The sequence below is a fragment of the Oncorhynchus masou genome, chromosome 4 (assembly GCF_036934945.1).
Source record: "Oncorhynchus masou masou isolate Uvic2021 chromosome 4, UVic_Omas_1.1, whole genome shotgun sequence".
In the NCBI taxonomy this organism is placed as follows: Eukaryota; Metazoa; Chordata; class Actinopteri; order Salmoniformes; family Salmonidae; genus Oncorhynchus; species Oncorhynchus masou.
Genome location: NC_088215.1, coordinates 12,903,311 through 12,920,528, shown reverse-complemented (window position 1 = coordinate 12,920,528; position 17,218 = coordinate 12,903,311). Strand labels below are relative to the sequence as shown.

The following is a 17,218-nucleotide window of genomic DNA, read 5'->3' as shown; positions in this document are numbered from 1 at the left end:
TCTTAGATGTCTCACAGTTCGGACATGGCAATTTATTGCCCTGGCCATATCTGCAGTCCTCATGCCTCCTTGCAGCATGCCTAAGGCATGTTCATGCAGATGAGCAGGGGCCCTGGGCATCTTTCTTTTGTTGTTTTTCAGAGTCAGTAGAAAGGCCTCTTTAGTGTCCTAAGTTTTCATAAGTTTGACCTTAACCTCTAGCGTCGAGCAATCCCGTATCTGGGAGCGCAAACAGCCTCAAGCTCATTACCATAACGCAACGTTTCCCATTCATGAAAATTGCAAATGAAATTAAATAAATTTATTGAAACACAAGCTTAGCCTTTTGTTAACAACACTGTCATGTCAGATTTTCAAAATATGTTTTAACCAAAGCTGCACAAGCATTTGTGTAAGAGTATTGATAGCCTAGCATAGCATTAAGCCTATCATTCAGCAGGCAACATTTTCACAAAAACAAGAAAAGCATTCAAATAAAATTATTTACCTTTGAAGAACTTCGGATGTTTTCAATGACGAGACTCAGTTAGATAGCAAATGTTCATTTTTTTCCAAAAAGATTATTTGTGTAAGAGAAATAGCTCCGTTTTGTTCATCACGTTTGGCTAAGAAAAACACCGGAAAATGCAGTCAGTCACTAATTTTCCAAATTAGCTCCATAATATCGACAGAAACATGGCAAACGTTGTTTAGAATCAATCCTCAAGGTGTTTTTCACAATTCTATTTGATGAAAAATCATTCCTGGCAGTCGGTTTCTCATCCGAGGCAAACGGGAAAATACTGCAGCTGGAGATTACGCAATAATTGCAACGGAGGACACCAAGCGACCACCTGGTAGATGTTGTGTCTTATGGTCAATCTTCCAATGATATGCCTACAAATACGTCACAATGCTGCAGACACCTTGGGGAAAACGTGGAAAAGTTAAGCTCCTCCACAGCTATATAAGGAGTCATTGCCATGAGGCGGTTTCAAAAAATGAGGCACTTCCTGATTGTATTTTTATCTGGGTTTTTTCTGTAACATCAGTTCTGTGGCACTCACAGACAATATCTTTGCAGTTTTGGAAACGTCAAGAGTGTTTTCTTTCCAAAGCTGTCAATTATATGCATAGTCGAGCATCTTTTCGTGACAAAATATCTTGTTTAAAACGGGAACGATTTTCATCCAAAAATTAAAATAGCGCCCCCTATATCCAAGAAGTTAATTGCCTACTGTCTGTAAGCTGTTAGTGTCTTAGCAGTTCCAGAGGTGCATGTTCATTAATTGTTTATGATTCATTGAACAAGCATGGGAAACAGTGTTTAAAACAATTACAATGGATTTTTACGTATTATCTTTGAAAGACAGGGTCCTTAAAAAGAGACGTTTATATTCCAATTTTGATGCATTCCTTCTTCTCTCCAACCCTTACAAATATTACGGTTCGACAGGAAGACAAAGTGATGGGGTAATAAACCATTGCTTCTCCCTTAAGGTGACCTGACCTGACCCCCTTGATGCCTAATTCAAAGCTCTCTCCCTTTATCAATGCCTGCCACATGTGATCGCTTCGCTGTACTCAATATTTCAATAGGATACCTGATATAATGTAGACATACATTACCCTTGCTTCCTCAGTGACATGAATAAGTATATTTAATATTCTCAGAACCAAACAGTGTTAAACATGATGTCTATGGTATTACGTACTGTCACGACTCTCCTTCCTGTTCGGTTGGCCCTTGGCGGTCGTCATCACCGGCCTACTAGCTGCCACTGATCCCTTCTCCCCTTTCTGTTTATTGGTTTCAGGTGTTTTGTGTGTAGGCTGATCAGTCGGGTTATGTTAGCCAGTAGGCCCACCTGCTCTTTGTGCGGGATTGTATTGTGTTGCTACTGTGCACGTTTGAGGTTAACGTGTTTTTCATTCTTGGGCTTTTCTCCGGACTGTTTGATTCCCCGTGTTTGGGGAATTTGTTTTGTGTGGGCCTGTGTTTTGTGGGGTGTCTTATGTTCGCCGTGTGTTTAATTAAAAGCACTACTCTGTACTCTCTGCTTCCTGGGCCTGACTACGCACCCACTACGCCCAGAGCATTGTAGAATCCCGCAATTTATCCAATCCATCGATGGAGGAACGCATCCTCCATCATACCACCGTCCTTCATCGGATAGGATCGGCTATGGATCAGATGATGGAGAGAATGGACCGATGGGAGAGGAGTGGTCTCCTCTCTTCACCTCTGGTTCCTCCGATGAGTCCACCTCCTCCTCCACCTGCGTCCGGCTCTGGCGCACTTCGTCTTGCGCTCTTGAGGGAGCGGCGGCTGGGTGCCAGGGTTTTTTGCTCCAACTCTAGTTGTACCTGGCTACCGTGAGACCGTCTCCCTCGGGGGAGGAGAGTGTGAGTGTCCTCGTCTCCTGCCTGACAGGTCGTGCTCTGGAGTGGGCAAACGTGGTCTGGAAAGGCCCAGACTCGGCGAAGGAGCACTATCCAGAGTTCACCCGCCGCTTTCGTACCTTTTTTGACCACCCTCCTCCTGCACCAGCTGTGGTCGGAGAGGACACACGGCCGACCGGTGCTGGAGGAGCCCGTCTAGGAGTCGAGAGGGCAGGCAGAACACTTCTCGGTCACCCCAGGTGAGTCAGCACCAAACTCACCCAGAACTCCCTGTTGGTCACATATTTGTATTTATTTTTTCTTTGACATTTCTCCCTCTTCCCAGCATAAGGCGCTAGTTGATTCAGCTGGGAACTTTATGGATTGCGGACTCGCCATCAAGCTGGGAATTCCGCTAGTGCCGATAGATCCCCTTCCCCATGCACTCCTTAGATAGCTGGCCATTAGGGTCAGGGTTGGTCAGGAAGGCCACGGTTCCACTGGACATGGGGAATCATAAGGAGCGGATTAGTCTCTTCCTTATCGATTCACCTGCGTTTACAGTGGTGCTGGGGGTTCCCTGGCTGGCTAGTCACAATCCCAGGATTTCCTGGAGACAGAGGGTTCCCCAGGGGTGGTCAGAGGAGTGGTCAGAGGGGTGTATGGGAGTTTCCATCGGTGCCACGTCGGTGGAAAGTCCAGACCAGGTTTCCACTGTTCGCATTCCCCCTGAATATGCCGATTTGGCGATCGCTTTCTGTAAGAAGAGGGCGACTATATTACAGCCTCATTGACAGGGGGATTGTGTGATAAATCTCCAGGTAAACGCTGCGCTTCCCAAGAGTCACGTGTACCCTTTGTCGCAGGAGGAGACGATGGCTATGGAGACATACGTCACGGAATCTCTGGGACAGGGGTACATTCGGCTCTCCATTTCACCCGTCTCCTCGAGTTTCTTTTTTGTGAGAAAAAAAGAGGGAGGTTTGCGTCCATGCATTGATTATAGAGGTCTATATGCCATCACGATCGCTACGGCGGTAGAATCATTTCACAGAGCACGGTTTTAGTACCACATCGGGCCATTATGAGTACCTCGTCATGCCATAGGGGTTAAAGAATGCTCCAGCTGTCTTTCAATCCTTTGTAGACGAGATTCTCGGGGACCTGCATGGGCAGGGCGTGGTGGTCTATATCGATGATATTCTGATCTATTCCGCCACCCGTGCCGTGCGTGTGTCTCTGGTGCGCAGGGTGCTTGGTAGACTGCTGGAGCATGACCTCTACGTCAAGGCTGAGAAGTGTGTGTTGGCTGACTCCAACCATAGTTAAGGAGGTGCAGCGGTTCTTAGGGTTTGGCAATTACTACCGGAGGTTTATCCAGGGTTTTGGCCAGGTAGCGGCCCCCATTACCTCACTGCAGAAGGGGGAGCCGGTGCGTTTGCGGTGGTCGGCAGAGGCTGACAGAGCCTTCAATAGGTTGAAGGCGCTGTTCACAGATGCACAGATGCACCGGTGTTGGTGCACCCGGACCCCTCTTTATCATTCATAGTGGAGGTGGACGTGTCCCAGGCTGCGGTGGGTGCCGTGCTATCACAGCGCTCGTGCACGCCACTGAAACTCCACCCCTGCGCTTTCTTTTCGAGGGAGCGTAACTATGATGTGGGGGACCGGGAGTTGTTTGCGGTGGTAAAGGCGTGTGGAGACACTGGCTTGAGGGGACTAGGCACCCTTTTCTCATCTGGACTGACCACCAGAATCTGGAGTATAACCGGGCAGCTAGGAGATTGAATCCGCGTCAGGCAAGGTGGGCCATGTTCTTCACCCGATTCAGGTTCACCATTTCTTATAGACCAGGCTCCCTGAACATGAAGTACGACGCGCTGTCCTGTCTCTATGACACGGAGCATCGGCCCATCGATCCTACTCCCATCCTTCCAGCCTCTAGGCTGGTGGCACCGGTGGCATGGGAGGGAGTGAACCAAGAGGTGGGTAGGTTTCTGCGGTCGTATTGCCAGGACCGGCCAGGGGAGTGATCTAGGTACTTCCCATGGGTGGAATGGACCAAGAACTCATTCCATCACTCCTCTACGAACCTATCACCATTTTAGTGTGTGTTGGGCTACCAGCCGGTCCTGGCACCATGGCATCAGAGTCAGACCGAGGCTCCTGCGGTGGAGGAATGGGTGCAGCGCTCCAAGGAGACCTGGAGAGCCATCCAGGAATCCCTCAAGCAAGCCGGTGGACGGCAGAAGAGGAGTGCTGACCGCCACCGCAGTGAGGCCCACGTGTTCGTATCGGGGGACAGGGTCTGGCTCTCGACCCGAAACTTCTTCATTACACAAAGGAAAAACCTCAACCAATTTCTAAACACTGGAGACATTCAGTGGAAGCGGTAGGAAATGCAAGAAGGTCCCTTAGAAATCTGGATTCCCAATGAAATCTCATTGAAAAGAGAGTGACCTCAAAAAAAAAAATCTGAATGGTTTTTGCCTCTGGGTTTCGCCTGCTACATAAGTTCTGTTATACTCACAGACATGATACAAACCGTTTTAGAACCTTCAGAGGGGGTTCTATCCAAATCTACTAATAATATGGATATCTTATCTTCTGGAAATGAGTAGCAGTTAGTTGAATTTGGGCATGCATTTCATCCGGACGTGAAAATACTGCCCACTGTCACCAAGAAGTTAATGAAGATGACTATGATAGAGGTGGAGCAGTCTGTTCAGACATCTTAGTAGTATGTCACAAGTTATTATCTTAGCTGTACTGGTTCTAAGTCTTATGGGAGGATGTAGGGTTTAACTCAAGTCAGAACTTCTGACTACTCTAAGTGAGAAGTTCAAGGAGAAGGTGAAGGGATCAAAGTGTGATCATCCATTTTGTCCATGTTCCTTCTTCCTCCAGCCGGTGATCAGCTTAGACGGGAGCATCTCGTACACCTTCACCAGCGAGGGAATGAACACTGTTACGGTCCAAGCGTCTTCAGAAAACGCCATACTGCAAGACACCAAGACGATAGCAGTACAGGGTAAGGATCAGTATGACCTCTCTATAATCAAATTATTCTGCTTGATGTAATACAATTAGCACATCTAGCAGTCATCTCACTTCGTATGCAACAGTTGAAAGTAGTTCAAACTTGAATATGTAAGGATATATGCAAAAGGGGACATTTCCATCTGAGAAAGCAAGCAATCATCTCCTCGTGTCAAATCATGAGCACACTCACACACTCACACTCACACACACCAACATCCCTGTCAGCTTTTCCCCCATCAGAAGACAGTTAGAGGAGGGGCACACCCAGAACAAAGGACAGTGGGGAATGAGGAGGATACCTTGAGAATAATGCACCTAGATCAGGGGCTGAATTAACGGTCTGTTTCTGTTTCTCCCCTGGGTCTCTCTCTCTCTCTCTCTCTCTTTCTGACAGAGTTCTTCAAATCTCTGCTTTTATCTTTCTCCGGAAATCTGGACTAGTGCAACCCTGACATCCCAGAGTGGAGACAGCATGTGGGGAGAGTCATTAAGAAGGCTCTGCTCCAAGTAAGTGTGAATTCCTTCCTTCTCTCTTTTTCTCCCTCTCTCTCGTTTTTTTCTATCCGCTCAGACACTTCGGCGTTCGTCCTCGGGCTGTCCCGTGATTCGTTATCACACAGGTGCGAGAGGCTCAGCTTCTTCTTCCCAAGGCGAGGCAGCTTGATGAGCACTAATAAATTATTTTCAGAAGTCGAAGCGATGAAATGCGTGCTTTGGAATTAGGCTGGAAAGAAGGAGATCTTAGGCATTACCGTGACATTGGATGTGCATAATAACTGCGGAGGAGAGCTAGCGCTGATATGACATAGTTAAGTGCGTTATTCTTCCACTTTGTTTGGAGGTTTAGGCCTATAGCGTGCGACTTGTGGCCTCTCTATGTCTTCAACTCCACAGTGTATTTGACATGAGAAGTGACTCAGGTGATCTAGGCTGAGAGCCAGTGGAGGGAGCTATTGTGATAGAGGTCAAAGTGAGGCTTTGTGTGGGATAAAGTGCACTTTGTCACTTGGGATCCTGGGAGCCACATAGTATGTTCATGGCAGTATAGTATAGCACCAGTCAATTGAATTGTGTTGAACTGAGGGGCACACTCAGTTATATAAAGCTCTGGATCTAGCTTGGGCTATTAATTGCTAGCCTCTATATTTGTATACTCCTGTCATGTTCTGACCTTTATTTCCTTTGTTTTGTCATTATTTAGTATGGTCAGGGCGTGAGTTGGGGTGGGCAGTCTATGTTTGTTTTTCTATGATTTTGGGGATTTCTATGTTTCGGCCTAGTATGGTTCTCAATCAGAGGCAGGTGTCATTAGTTGTCTCTGATTGAGAATCTTACTTAGGTTGCCTGGGTTTCACTGTTTGTTTGTAGGTGATTGTCTATGTTAGTTGCTTGTGTCAGCACAGTTCTCATTATAGCTTCACAGTCATTATTTTGTTTATTGTTTTGTATAGTTTGTATTCAGTGTTCAGTGCTTTTTTTATTAAAAAATCATCATGAACACATACCACACTGTGTTTTGGTCCGACTCTCCTTCCCAGGAAGAAAGCCGTGACAGAATCACCCACCAACCAAGAACCAAGCGGCGTAGTAACAGGCAACGGCAGCAGGAGCAGCGCAAGAAGGAGGAATGGACATGGAGGACGTTTTGGACGGCAAGGGTTGCTACACATGGGAGGAGATCCTGGCGGGAAAGGATCGCCTCCCTTGGGAAAAGGTGGAGGCAGCTAGGAGAGCAGAGGCAGCCGGAGAGAGGAACTGGCGATACGAGGGAACACGGCTGGCAAGGAAGCCCGAGAGGCAGCCCCAAAAATTTCTTGGGGGGGCACGGGGAGTGTGGCCAAGGCAGGTAGGAGTCCTGCGCCAGCTTCCCGTGTCCACCGGAGTGAGAGAGGGTGTCGTACTGGTCAGGCACCGTGTTATGCTGTGGAGCGCACGGTGTCCCCAGTGCGGGTGCATAGCCCGGTGCGGTACCTCCCAGCTCCTCGTATCGGCCGGGCTAGAGTGGGCATCGAGCCAGGTGCCATGAAGCCGGCTCTACGCATCTGGTCTCCAGTGCTTCTCCTTGGGCCGGCATACATGGCAGCAGCCTTACGCATGGTGTCCCCGGTTTGCCTGCACAGCCCAGTGCAGGCTATTCCACCTTGCCGCACTGGGCGGGCTACGGCGAGCATTCAACCAGATAAGGTTGGGCAGGCTCGGTGCTCGAGACCTCCAGTACGCCTTCTCGGGCCGGTCTATCCAGTGCCACCTCCACGCACCAGCCCTCCGGTGGCAGCCCCCCTGCAACAGGCATCCTGTGTGTGTCCAGAGCCCAGTACTCCCTGTTTCTCCTCCTCGCACTCGCCCTGAGGTGCGTGTCCTCGGCACAGTACCACCAGTGCCGGCACCACGCACCATGCCTACAGTGCCCCTCGTCTCTCCAGCGCCGATAGAGCTTTCCTCCTCTCCAGCGCTGCCGGAGCCCCTCAGTCCAGAGGCGCCGGAGTCTCCCGCCTGTCCGGCGCTGCCGGAGTCTCCCGCCTGTCCGGCGCTGCCGGAGTCTCCCGCCTGTCCGGCGCTGCCGGAGTCATCCTTCACCCGGCACTGCCGGAATCTCCCGTCCATTCGGGACCCATTTCTAGGGTCCCCAGTCCGAGATCGGCGGCGAGGGTCGTCGTGTTTAGGATGCCACGGAGGCGGACAATGAGGCGGAGAAAGACTATGGTGAAGTGGGGTCCACGTCCCCCGCCAGAGCCGCCACCGCGGACAGACGCCCACCCAGACCCTCCCCTATAGGTTAAGGTTTTGCGGCCGGAGTCCGCACCTTTGGGGGGGGGGGGTTACTGTCACGTTCGCACCTTTATTTCCTTTGTTTTGTCATTATTTAGTATGGTCAGGGCGTGAGTTGGGGTGGGCAGTCTGTTTGTTTTCTATGATTTTGGGGATTTCCATGTTTCGGCTTAGTATGGTTCTCAATCAGAGGCAGGTGTCATTAGTTGTCTCTGATTGAGAATCATACTTAGGTAGCCTGGGTTTCACTGTTTGTTTGTGGGTGATTGTCTATGTTTGTTGCTTGTGTCAGCACAGTTCTCATTATAGCTTCACGGTCGTTATTTCGTTTATTATTTTGTATAGTTTCTATTCAGTATTCAGTGCTTTCTTTTATTTAAAAAATCATCATGAACACATACCACGTTGCATTTTGGTCCGCTTCATACGACGATCGTGACAACTCCTGCTGTTCGCGTTCAGTTCACCTTCAAGATGAAACATATTCCATCGTGTCAAAGTAAATAACTCCCCACGATAAAGCGAAGATGAGAAGAAAAGAAGGGGCATCAACATCGCAATTAAAGTCAGGGCCCATTAAACTGCACTGTTGCCATACTACAGTACAGCTCTATGGATGACAGTTGTGACAGCCAGGCAGGGCAGCACTTTTGCTCCTCAGCTGATTCCAACCTACCGCCTAATAGAGGTTTGAATGGGGAGTTCAGGGTCTGAGTCAATAGCTTACTGGTGCTCTCCCATGTTGTCCCTAGGAGGGGTGCGTCACTTGAGTGGGTTGAGTCACTGATGTGATCTTCCTGTCCGGGTTGGCGCCCCCCCTTGGTTTCGTGCCGTGGGGGAGATCTTCGTGGGCTATACTCGGCCTTGTGGTCAGTTGGTGGTTGAAGATATCCATCTAGTGGTGTGGGGGCTGTGCTTTGGCAAAGTGGGAGGGGTTATATCCTGCCTGTTTGGCCCTGTCCGGGGGTATCGTCGGACGGGGCCACAGTGTCTCCCGACCCCTCCTGTCTCAGCCTCCAGTATTTATGCTGCAGTAGTTTATGTGTTGGGGGGCTAGGGTCAGTCTGTTATATCTGGAGTATTTCTCCTGTCTTATCCGGTGTCCTGTGTGAATTTAAGTATGCACTCTCTAATTCTCTTTCTTTTTCTACATTTCTTTCTTTCGGAGGAGTACCTGAGCTCTAAGGACCATGCCTCAGGACTATCTGGCCTGATGACTCCTTGCTGTCCCCAGTCCACCTAGTCGTGCTGCTCCTCCAGTTGCAACTGTTCTGCCTGCGGCTATGGAACCATGAATGTCGACCGGACGTGCTACCTGTCCCAGACCTGCTGTTTTCAACTCTCTAGAGACAGCAGGAGCGGTAGAGATACTCTGAACGATCGGCTATGAAAAGCCAACTTACATTTACTCCTGAGGTGCTGACCTGCTGCACCCTCTACAACCACTGTGATTATTATTATTTGACCCTGCCGGTCATCTATGAACATTTGAACATCTTGGCCATGTTCTGTTATAATCTCCACCCGGCACAGCTAGAAGAGGACTGGCTACCAGGACTGGAGTTTTTCCTAGCCACCGAGCTTCTACACCTGCATTGCTTGCTGTTTTGGGTTTTAGGCTGGGTTTCTGTACAGCACTTTGTGACATCAGCTGATGTAAGAAGGGCTTTATAAATACATTTGATTGATATGATTGAGTTCAGTAATAAGTTATTCCATTTCCTCCCCCTGAAAATATGGAAGATGACCGAAGGCTCCCTCTCAGGTTCCAAACAGTGACCGTTTGCAAATTCATTTATTTTAGTATGTTACACAGAAGCCCCCCGCTGGTTTCACCACCAACTGTTAATTCACCTCTGTGTGGTGGTTAACATGTCCTCTCTTTTCCCCAAGAGAGAGCACTTCTACTGTGAGGAAGCTGCTCCAAAAGCATTTGCTGTTAAAATATTAAAGCAACCAGATACAGTCCCGCAGAGGTGATTTTTTTCAGTCAAATTTTGGCTTGGACAATGTTCTCTCCAAAACGTTTACTCATCTGACTGTATGACTCACCTACTCTCCTCCCTTAACCCAGATCAGATTTTTCACTTCAACCAATGACTTTGGGGAGCATAAAATGCCAGCACTACCCAAGCACACAGAGCCAGAAGGCTATTTAGACTACCGATCGATCGCAAAGAGAACAAACATGGCCTGAGTGTATTGATTTTTACAGGGGCTATTGCATCCCACCCCCGTCCTTTTCCCTCTCCCATTCCTTCCATGCCTCTTTCCCCTCATTGTGAGTCATTCCCTTGCTCTGTATTTGTCCACTATTTTGCTACTCAAATAGTGATTTTAAGGCTGATAATTGATGTTCGTCAAGTGTATGTTACTCGTCTACTATGCCACTCCATTGTCCGCCGAAAGGGCCATAGAGTACACGTAAAAACATTAGTGGCTTTTAAAATGGACACTGATTGCTGGTTGGAACTCGTGCCTCGCTGGTAAATCCAAAGTGGATGAAGGCCATTAATAAGAAAAACATTTAGTAGTAGCTATTTTGAAGGGGTGGAGAAACAGTTGTTTGGCAAGACGTACTTTTCCCATCGAGAAAACATGGAGTTGGAGATTGGATTGGAAAAAGGATAGCACTTTATTTGACATCTAGGGTCATAACACATTAGGACACGGTCATAACCATGTCATAGGAGGTCATAACAGCTGAAACAACTTGTCATAAACTGTGTCATTACATATTGCGTTATTTTATGGCTGGTTATGACCCCTACATAAGAGTGTCAAAACCCGCTAAACCTACTACACAAAGCAAACCGTTCCATTACACCGTAGCCTACTTGTCAAGGGTATGTTTATGTTAAATTACATTTTCTAAAATGTACCATATTAACTTGCAAACACACATTGATGTCAGACATGTACTTACCCCAATGCTCTGTTGCTCATGACTAGGATGAATGCAGGAGGAGATTTCAGGAGCAGGACAAGACACCCACTTTGTGACTGATGACTGACATAAGGGCACGTATGTGATAGGTCTATCTGGTTTATATGATTATGAAATGTAAAATGTAATGTAATGTTATTATGCTTCTTGACAGTGTCATGAAGTGTATTTTCTTAGTCCAAGTAAAGTTACACCGGATTGTCATAATGCTTCATGACAGTGTGTATTTTCCGTAAGTTATTCAAAATATGATGAAAGAAATTCATTACAACAGCATCCAAGGATTTAACTCTAAATTGTATTATTTATTCAAATGTGTGTTTTCCCTGCCAAGAAGCTTCCTTTCCCCTGGATGCAGCAGATTAACATAAATCAGAAGAGTATTCTACAATGCAGTGACAACGCTAAAGAAAGCTAAAAACCTCAACTTCATACTGTGTTTTTTAGGTGCTAATAACATTTAGACTACGTTACCCAGCAGGCTATGCGGAAGGCAGATGTTTGAAAAATGCCTTGCATGGCTAAATATGGAGTTTTCTTGCTGAAGTACATGTTCATTAAAAGTAGTAGTTAAAACTACGCCCCTGTTTGTCATTATATAAGGAACAAACATAACACATACCAAATATGTATACGGCAATAGCAAACACGTTCACACTTTCTCAAATACATTACAATCATGTTTTCTCAATATTTTCATAACATAGCTAAAGCTAGCACTCAACTATTCATGTAGCTAGCTACTTAACAGTTAGCTACCATCGAGTTAGTGTTTGTTTAGCTAAGGTTAGCTCCCATACCACTAAGTATGGTGGTGTTCAAAACAATTAATTACATGCATGCATTGTTGCAGCAACAACAGTACATCTGATTCACTCTCTCTAAATAGTGCTATTTCTACAAATTAATTATAGAAGTCTTCCGTATTAAATGTAACAAAAACCCGTGGACAACTAACAACATTAACTAGCTATTGTAGGCGCTAAGTATACATGTATATAATGTTGTGAACAAAAAGATGTGATTCCAAAATATGGATTTTTTTTTTTTGTTTGTTTGTTGCTGTAAGTGTAATAATATTAGCCAGATACGCATATCACATACATGACTGTCAGTCATAAGTTCCAAAGAGGGTATTTTGTCCTTCTCCTGCATTCATCAAAGTCATCAGCAACGGAGCATTAGACTAGGCGCATGTTCGATATCAATGTGTGTACAATTACAATGGTAGTAAAATTGCCAATTTTAGGACATTTTATATACCGTACTATTTACAAGTAGAATGGATTGGTTTGCCTTGTGTGGTAAGTTTTGTGGGCTTTGACACTCTTACATGTAATAAACACACATTCCTGAGTCGCTCATCTTTTCAGTTTGCTGCAGCTAGCGACTGGAAAGAGCTGCAACAAACACTCAAACTGGACAGTTTTATCTCAATTTCTTCATTCAAAAACTCCATCATGGACACTCTTACTGACAGTTGTGACTACTCTGTGTGATGTATTGTTGTCTTTACCTTCTTGCCCTTTGTGCTGTTGTCTGTAATCAATGATGTTTGTACATGTTTTGTGTTGCTACCATGCTGTGTTGTCATGTGTTGCTATCTTGCTATGTTGTTGTCTTATGTCTTTATGTAGTGTTGTCTCTCTTGTTGGAATGTGTGTTTTGTCCTATATTTATATGTATATTATTATTATTTTTTAAATCCCAGCCCCTGTCCCCGCAGGAGGCCTTTTGTCTTTTGGTAGGCCGTCATTGTAAATAAGAATTTGTTCTTAACTGACTTGTAAACATATACAGTACATGTCAAAAGTTTGGACACACCTACTCATTCAAGAGTATTTCTTCATTTTTTGATGATTTATTTACAAATCAAGGCATACTTAACCAGCATAGTTACCACAGCACTCTGGTTTGCGCTTAGTGGGACTATCATTTGTTTTTCAACAGGACAATGACCCAAAACACACCTCTAGGCTGTGTAAGGGCTATATGACTAAGAAGGAGAGTGATGGAGTGCTGCATCAGATGACCTGGCCTCCATAATCACCTGACCACCTGACCATTGAGATGGTTTGGGAGGAGTTGGACCGCAGAGTGAAGGAAAAGCAGTCAACAGATGCTCAGCATATGTGGGAACTCATTCAAGACTGTTGGAAAAGCATTCCAGGTGAAGCTAATTGGGAGAATGCCAATAGTGTGCAAAGGGTGGCTACTATGAAAAATCTCAAATATAAAATATATTTTGATTTGTTTAACACTTTTAGGTTACTACATGATTCCATATGTGTTATTTAAAAGTTTTGAAATCTTCACTATTATTCTCTATTGTAGAAAATAATCAAAATAAAGAAAAACACTTGAATGAGCAGGTGTCCAAACTTTTGACTGGTACTTTGTCATCTAAATATATGTGTCATAACAGTGCTATGACAAGGTGTCAATTAAAGTGTTACCGAAAAAATAAAGTAGTATTAATAATGACTTGTCATCTATTGGTTTGGTGACATATTGATGCATTGTTTATCTGGAGGTTGCATTGGGTTATTACCACATGTTGGTCAAGCCAAAAACTATTTAATTGTCACCTCCCTCTCCTTTGATTTCAAACATGTTAAATATGTATATTATCTAAGGGCAGTTTTTTTTAATAGTATAATCAGCGCCACATTCTTCCAGTTTATTACACAGTATGTGTTGCACTTTATTTGCGACAGTTGTCATTGTAAAATACTTGCTTTTACCATAATTTTGCATTTACCTCGGGAATATGAATGTTGCTCAGCTTGTTATAAGCACATTGTTTTTAATTGAAGTAAAGGCAACCATTTGAAAATAGCAATTTCACACTACCACAGTCTTTTAAATGTAGGATATTAAAAACAGGGCACGTTCTCATAATGCCCTATCGTTGCTGTGGATCTACCCATAATCCATAGCCAGATTTATTTACTGTTGAATAAACTTGGCGGTGGAGTCATCCCTTGTCCCAGTTCTGTTGTTTTGGGCCTACACTACATCATCACACAAATTAGACAAAATAAATACAATTTGGTGCTGCATACTTATTATTATTATTTTATTTTTTTCACCTTTATTTACCAGGTAGGCCAGTTGAGAACAAGTTCTCATTTACAGCTGCAACCTGGCCAAGATAAAGCAAATCAGTGTGACAAAAACAACAACACAGAGTTACACATAAACAAACATTCAGTCAATAACACAATAGACAAATATATGTACAGTGTGTGCAAATGTAGAAGAGTAGGGAGGTAAGGCAATAAATAGGCCATAGAGGCAAAATAATTACAATTTAGCATTAACACTGGAGTGATGTACAGATTATGAGGTGCAAGTATAGATACTGGGGTGCAAAAGAGCAAGAGGGTAAGTAATTATATGGGGATGAGGTAGTTGGGTGGGCTATTTACAGATTGGCTGTGTACAGGTACAGTGATTGGTAAGCTGCTCTGACAGCTGATGCTTAAAGTTAGAGAGGGAGATATAAGACTCCAGCTTCAGTGATTTTTGCAATTCGTTCCAGTCATTGGCAGCAGAGAACTGGAAGGAAAGGCAGCCAAAGGAAGTGTTGGCTTTGGGGATGACCAGTGAAATATACCTGCTGGAGCACGTGCTACGTGTGGTTGTTGCTATGGTGACCAGTGAGCTGAGATAAGGTGGGGCTTTACCTAGCAAAGACTTATAGATGACCCGGAGCCAGTGGGTTTGGCAACAAATATGTAGTGAGGGCCAGCCAATGAGAGCATACAGGTTGCAGTGGTGGGTAGTATATGGGGCTTTGGTGACAAAACAGATGGCACTGTGATAGACTACATCCAGTTTGCTCAGTAGAGTGTTGGAGGTTATTTTGGAAATTACATCGCCGAAGTCAAGGACCGGTAGGATAGTCCGTTTTAAGAGGGTATGTTTGGAAGCATGAGTGAAGGAGGCTTTGTTGCGAAATAGGAAGCCAATTCTAGATTTATTTTTGGATGGGAGATGCTTAATGTGAGTCTTGAAGGAGAGTTTACAGTCTAACCAGACACCTAGGTATTTGAAGTTGTCAACATATTCTAAGTCAGAACTGTCCAGGGTAGTGATGCTAGTTGGGCGGATAGGTGTGGGCAACAATCGGTTGAAGGGCAATACGGCCACTGGAAGGGAATAGTTTTTAGACAATGTACAATCTACAAACTGTGGTCCTGTATAATACCATTTTGTTTTCATCAAATTGATTATAGTAAAGCATATGCATTTATGATACATAACCCTATTGTAGCAGACTGTTGTGATGTAAAAAATATAATCTCAACTGTACTCCATGGGTGTTATTAGTGCCACAATAATATACAGTATGGGATCAATATTGGCAATGAAGCAAGAAAATCTCCAAGGCGTTCCCAGATTAGCCTTTATTGTATTGCTCTGTTCTTATGTTTAATGTCCGTCTTCCTCTACCCTCTGTTACAGGACCCTTGGTGGATTCCATGCCGAGACACAGCAGTTCAGCCATGCTGATGCTCCCATCAGCGGTATTCCTTGTTTTTATCAGTGTTTCTCATCTACAAATTCAAGAGGTATGTACTGTACTGTGTGATTATATCCTTGAAAACTATCATCGCAGCGCTGCGCTAATCACCTGTCATCATCATTAATAATGCATATTATAATAATATGCTAGATCAGTAGGGCCTGCAGCAATCAACAGTGAACTAAAGATTTTCTCATTTTCTTTAATTTTAAATACTGAGGTTTCACTACAATGTCTTATCAAAAGCTCTTAAACTGTTGTTTCACATGTGGCTGACTCATTGTTGCATTTGTTTCCTGGTTTCCTTCTGAAGATACACAACTCCTCCTTTTTCTTACCAGTTAATTCCATGTAAAGAAACAATGTAGCCTTTATAAACACTATGTATTGTAAACACTGCAGGTCAAAAGTCAGCATTGTTATACATGGAGATATGACCCATGTGTTCTAGTCCAATAAAATTAATTTGGACAATGTATATGAAATATTGGGGGGGGGGGGGGGATCTTTCTCAAAAAGGAAGTTCAACATTACCAAATCAGCAACTTGCTAATAACACAATAAACAACAATTTATCACACCATGTATCTTATGTTTAACCCTGGTGTCCATCTCCTTTTCCATGACTTCTTTGGCCGTAGAGAACTCACTGAGAGTGATTTTATGAGTGCTGTCGCTCTGGTTGACTGAACAATGTATATGTTAATCCAGGGGATTGTTCTGCAGATTGGTAAATGTGGACAAACAACAGCCATGTTACAATAGGGAATGACTATTTAATGATGGTCCGTCCCTTCGGCAGCATTTCTCAAAGATTTATATTCCACTTTTTGTTCTTTGACAATACTAAATTAACCCCTGGACGTGTTATTATCATGAAGCCAATAGATATCTAAGAAAATCTATCCATCATTAAATTGCCATACGACATCAATGTCTAATTGTGAAATAAGACTGTAATCCGAATGCATGTACATTTAGCATAAAAATCTTTCTCCATTTATATTTATAAATCGAAATATGTGTTTCATCCACTCGTATTACAAGTCATTTTGTTATTTAATTGTTTTGGTTTGTGTGTCACATTTCAATAAATCTGTTTCCTCTTTAGATTCATGTGAGAATTTCCATATCCATAATTGATGCGTTTTACGCAGACTTTTTCACCATTTTAATAATTCAGCTACTAACAGCCAAAGTACGGTAACAGCATATTAAGCAATTTAATGATAGTTTTCTTCACATAACATCACTGACTCATGTACATGTGCTTCATGTATTCAAATAACTCTAAATCTGTTTACTGCAGTAAATCTACAGTTTAAAACTTCTTCAGGATTGGTGGGTCCGCTGTGGGACGGTTGAGCTAACGTAGGCTATTGCGATTAGCAACAAGAACATTTCCCAGGACATATGTCACGCCCTGACCATAGAGAGCCCTTGGTTCTCTATGGTGTAGTAGGTCAGGGCGTGACTAGGGAGGGTTCTAGGTTATATATTTCTATATTAGTGCTTATGGTATGGTTCCCAATTAGAGGCAGCTGATGTGGGATATTGTTTTTGAGAGA

At 44.4% G+C, this 17,218-nt stretch overlaps 1 protein-coding gene across 1 annotated transcript in view; it reads left to right on the top strand.

The window, feature by feature from the left end:
* LOC135524111 (VPS10 domain-containing receptor SorCS1-like) overlaps positions 1 to 16,139 on the top strand; it is a 36,889-nt gene extending 20,750 nt beyond the window's left edge. Inside the window, exons 4-6 of the mRNA XM_064951319.1 lie at positions 5,269 to 5,392; positions 5,798 to 5,910; positions 15,590 to 16,139. Coding sequence (XP_064807391.1) covers positions 5,269 to 5,392; positions 5,798 to 5,844 — 171 coding nt within the window. The 3' untranslated portion in view covers positions 5,845 to 5,910; positions 15,590 to 16,139. The remainder of the gene's footprint in view (positions 1 to 5,268; positions 5,393 to 5,797; positions 5,911 to 15,589) is intronic.
* Positions 16,140 to 17,218: the final 1,079 nt, after the last annotated feature.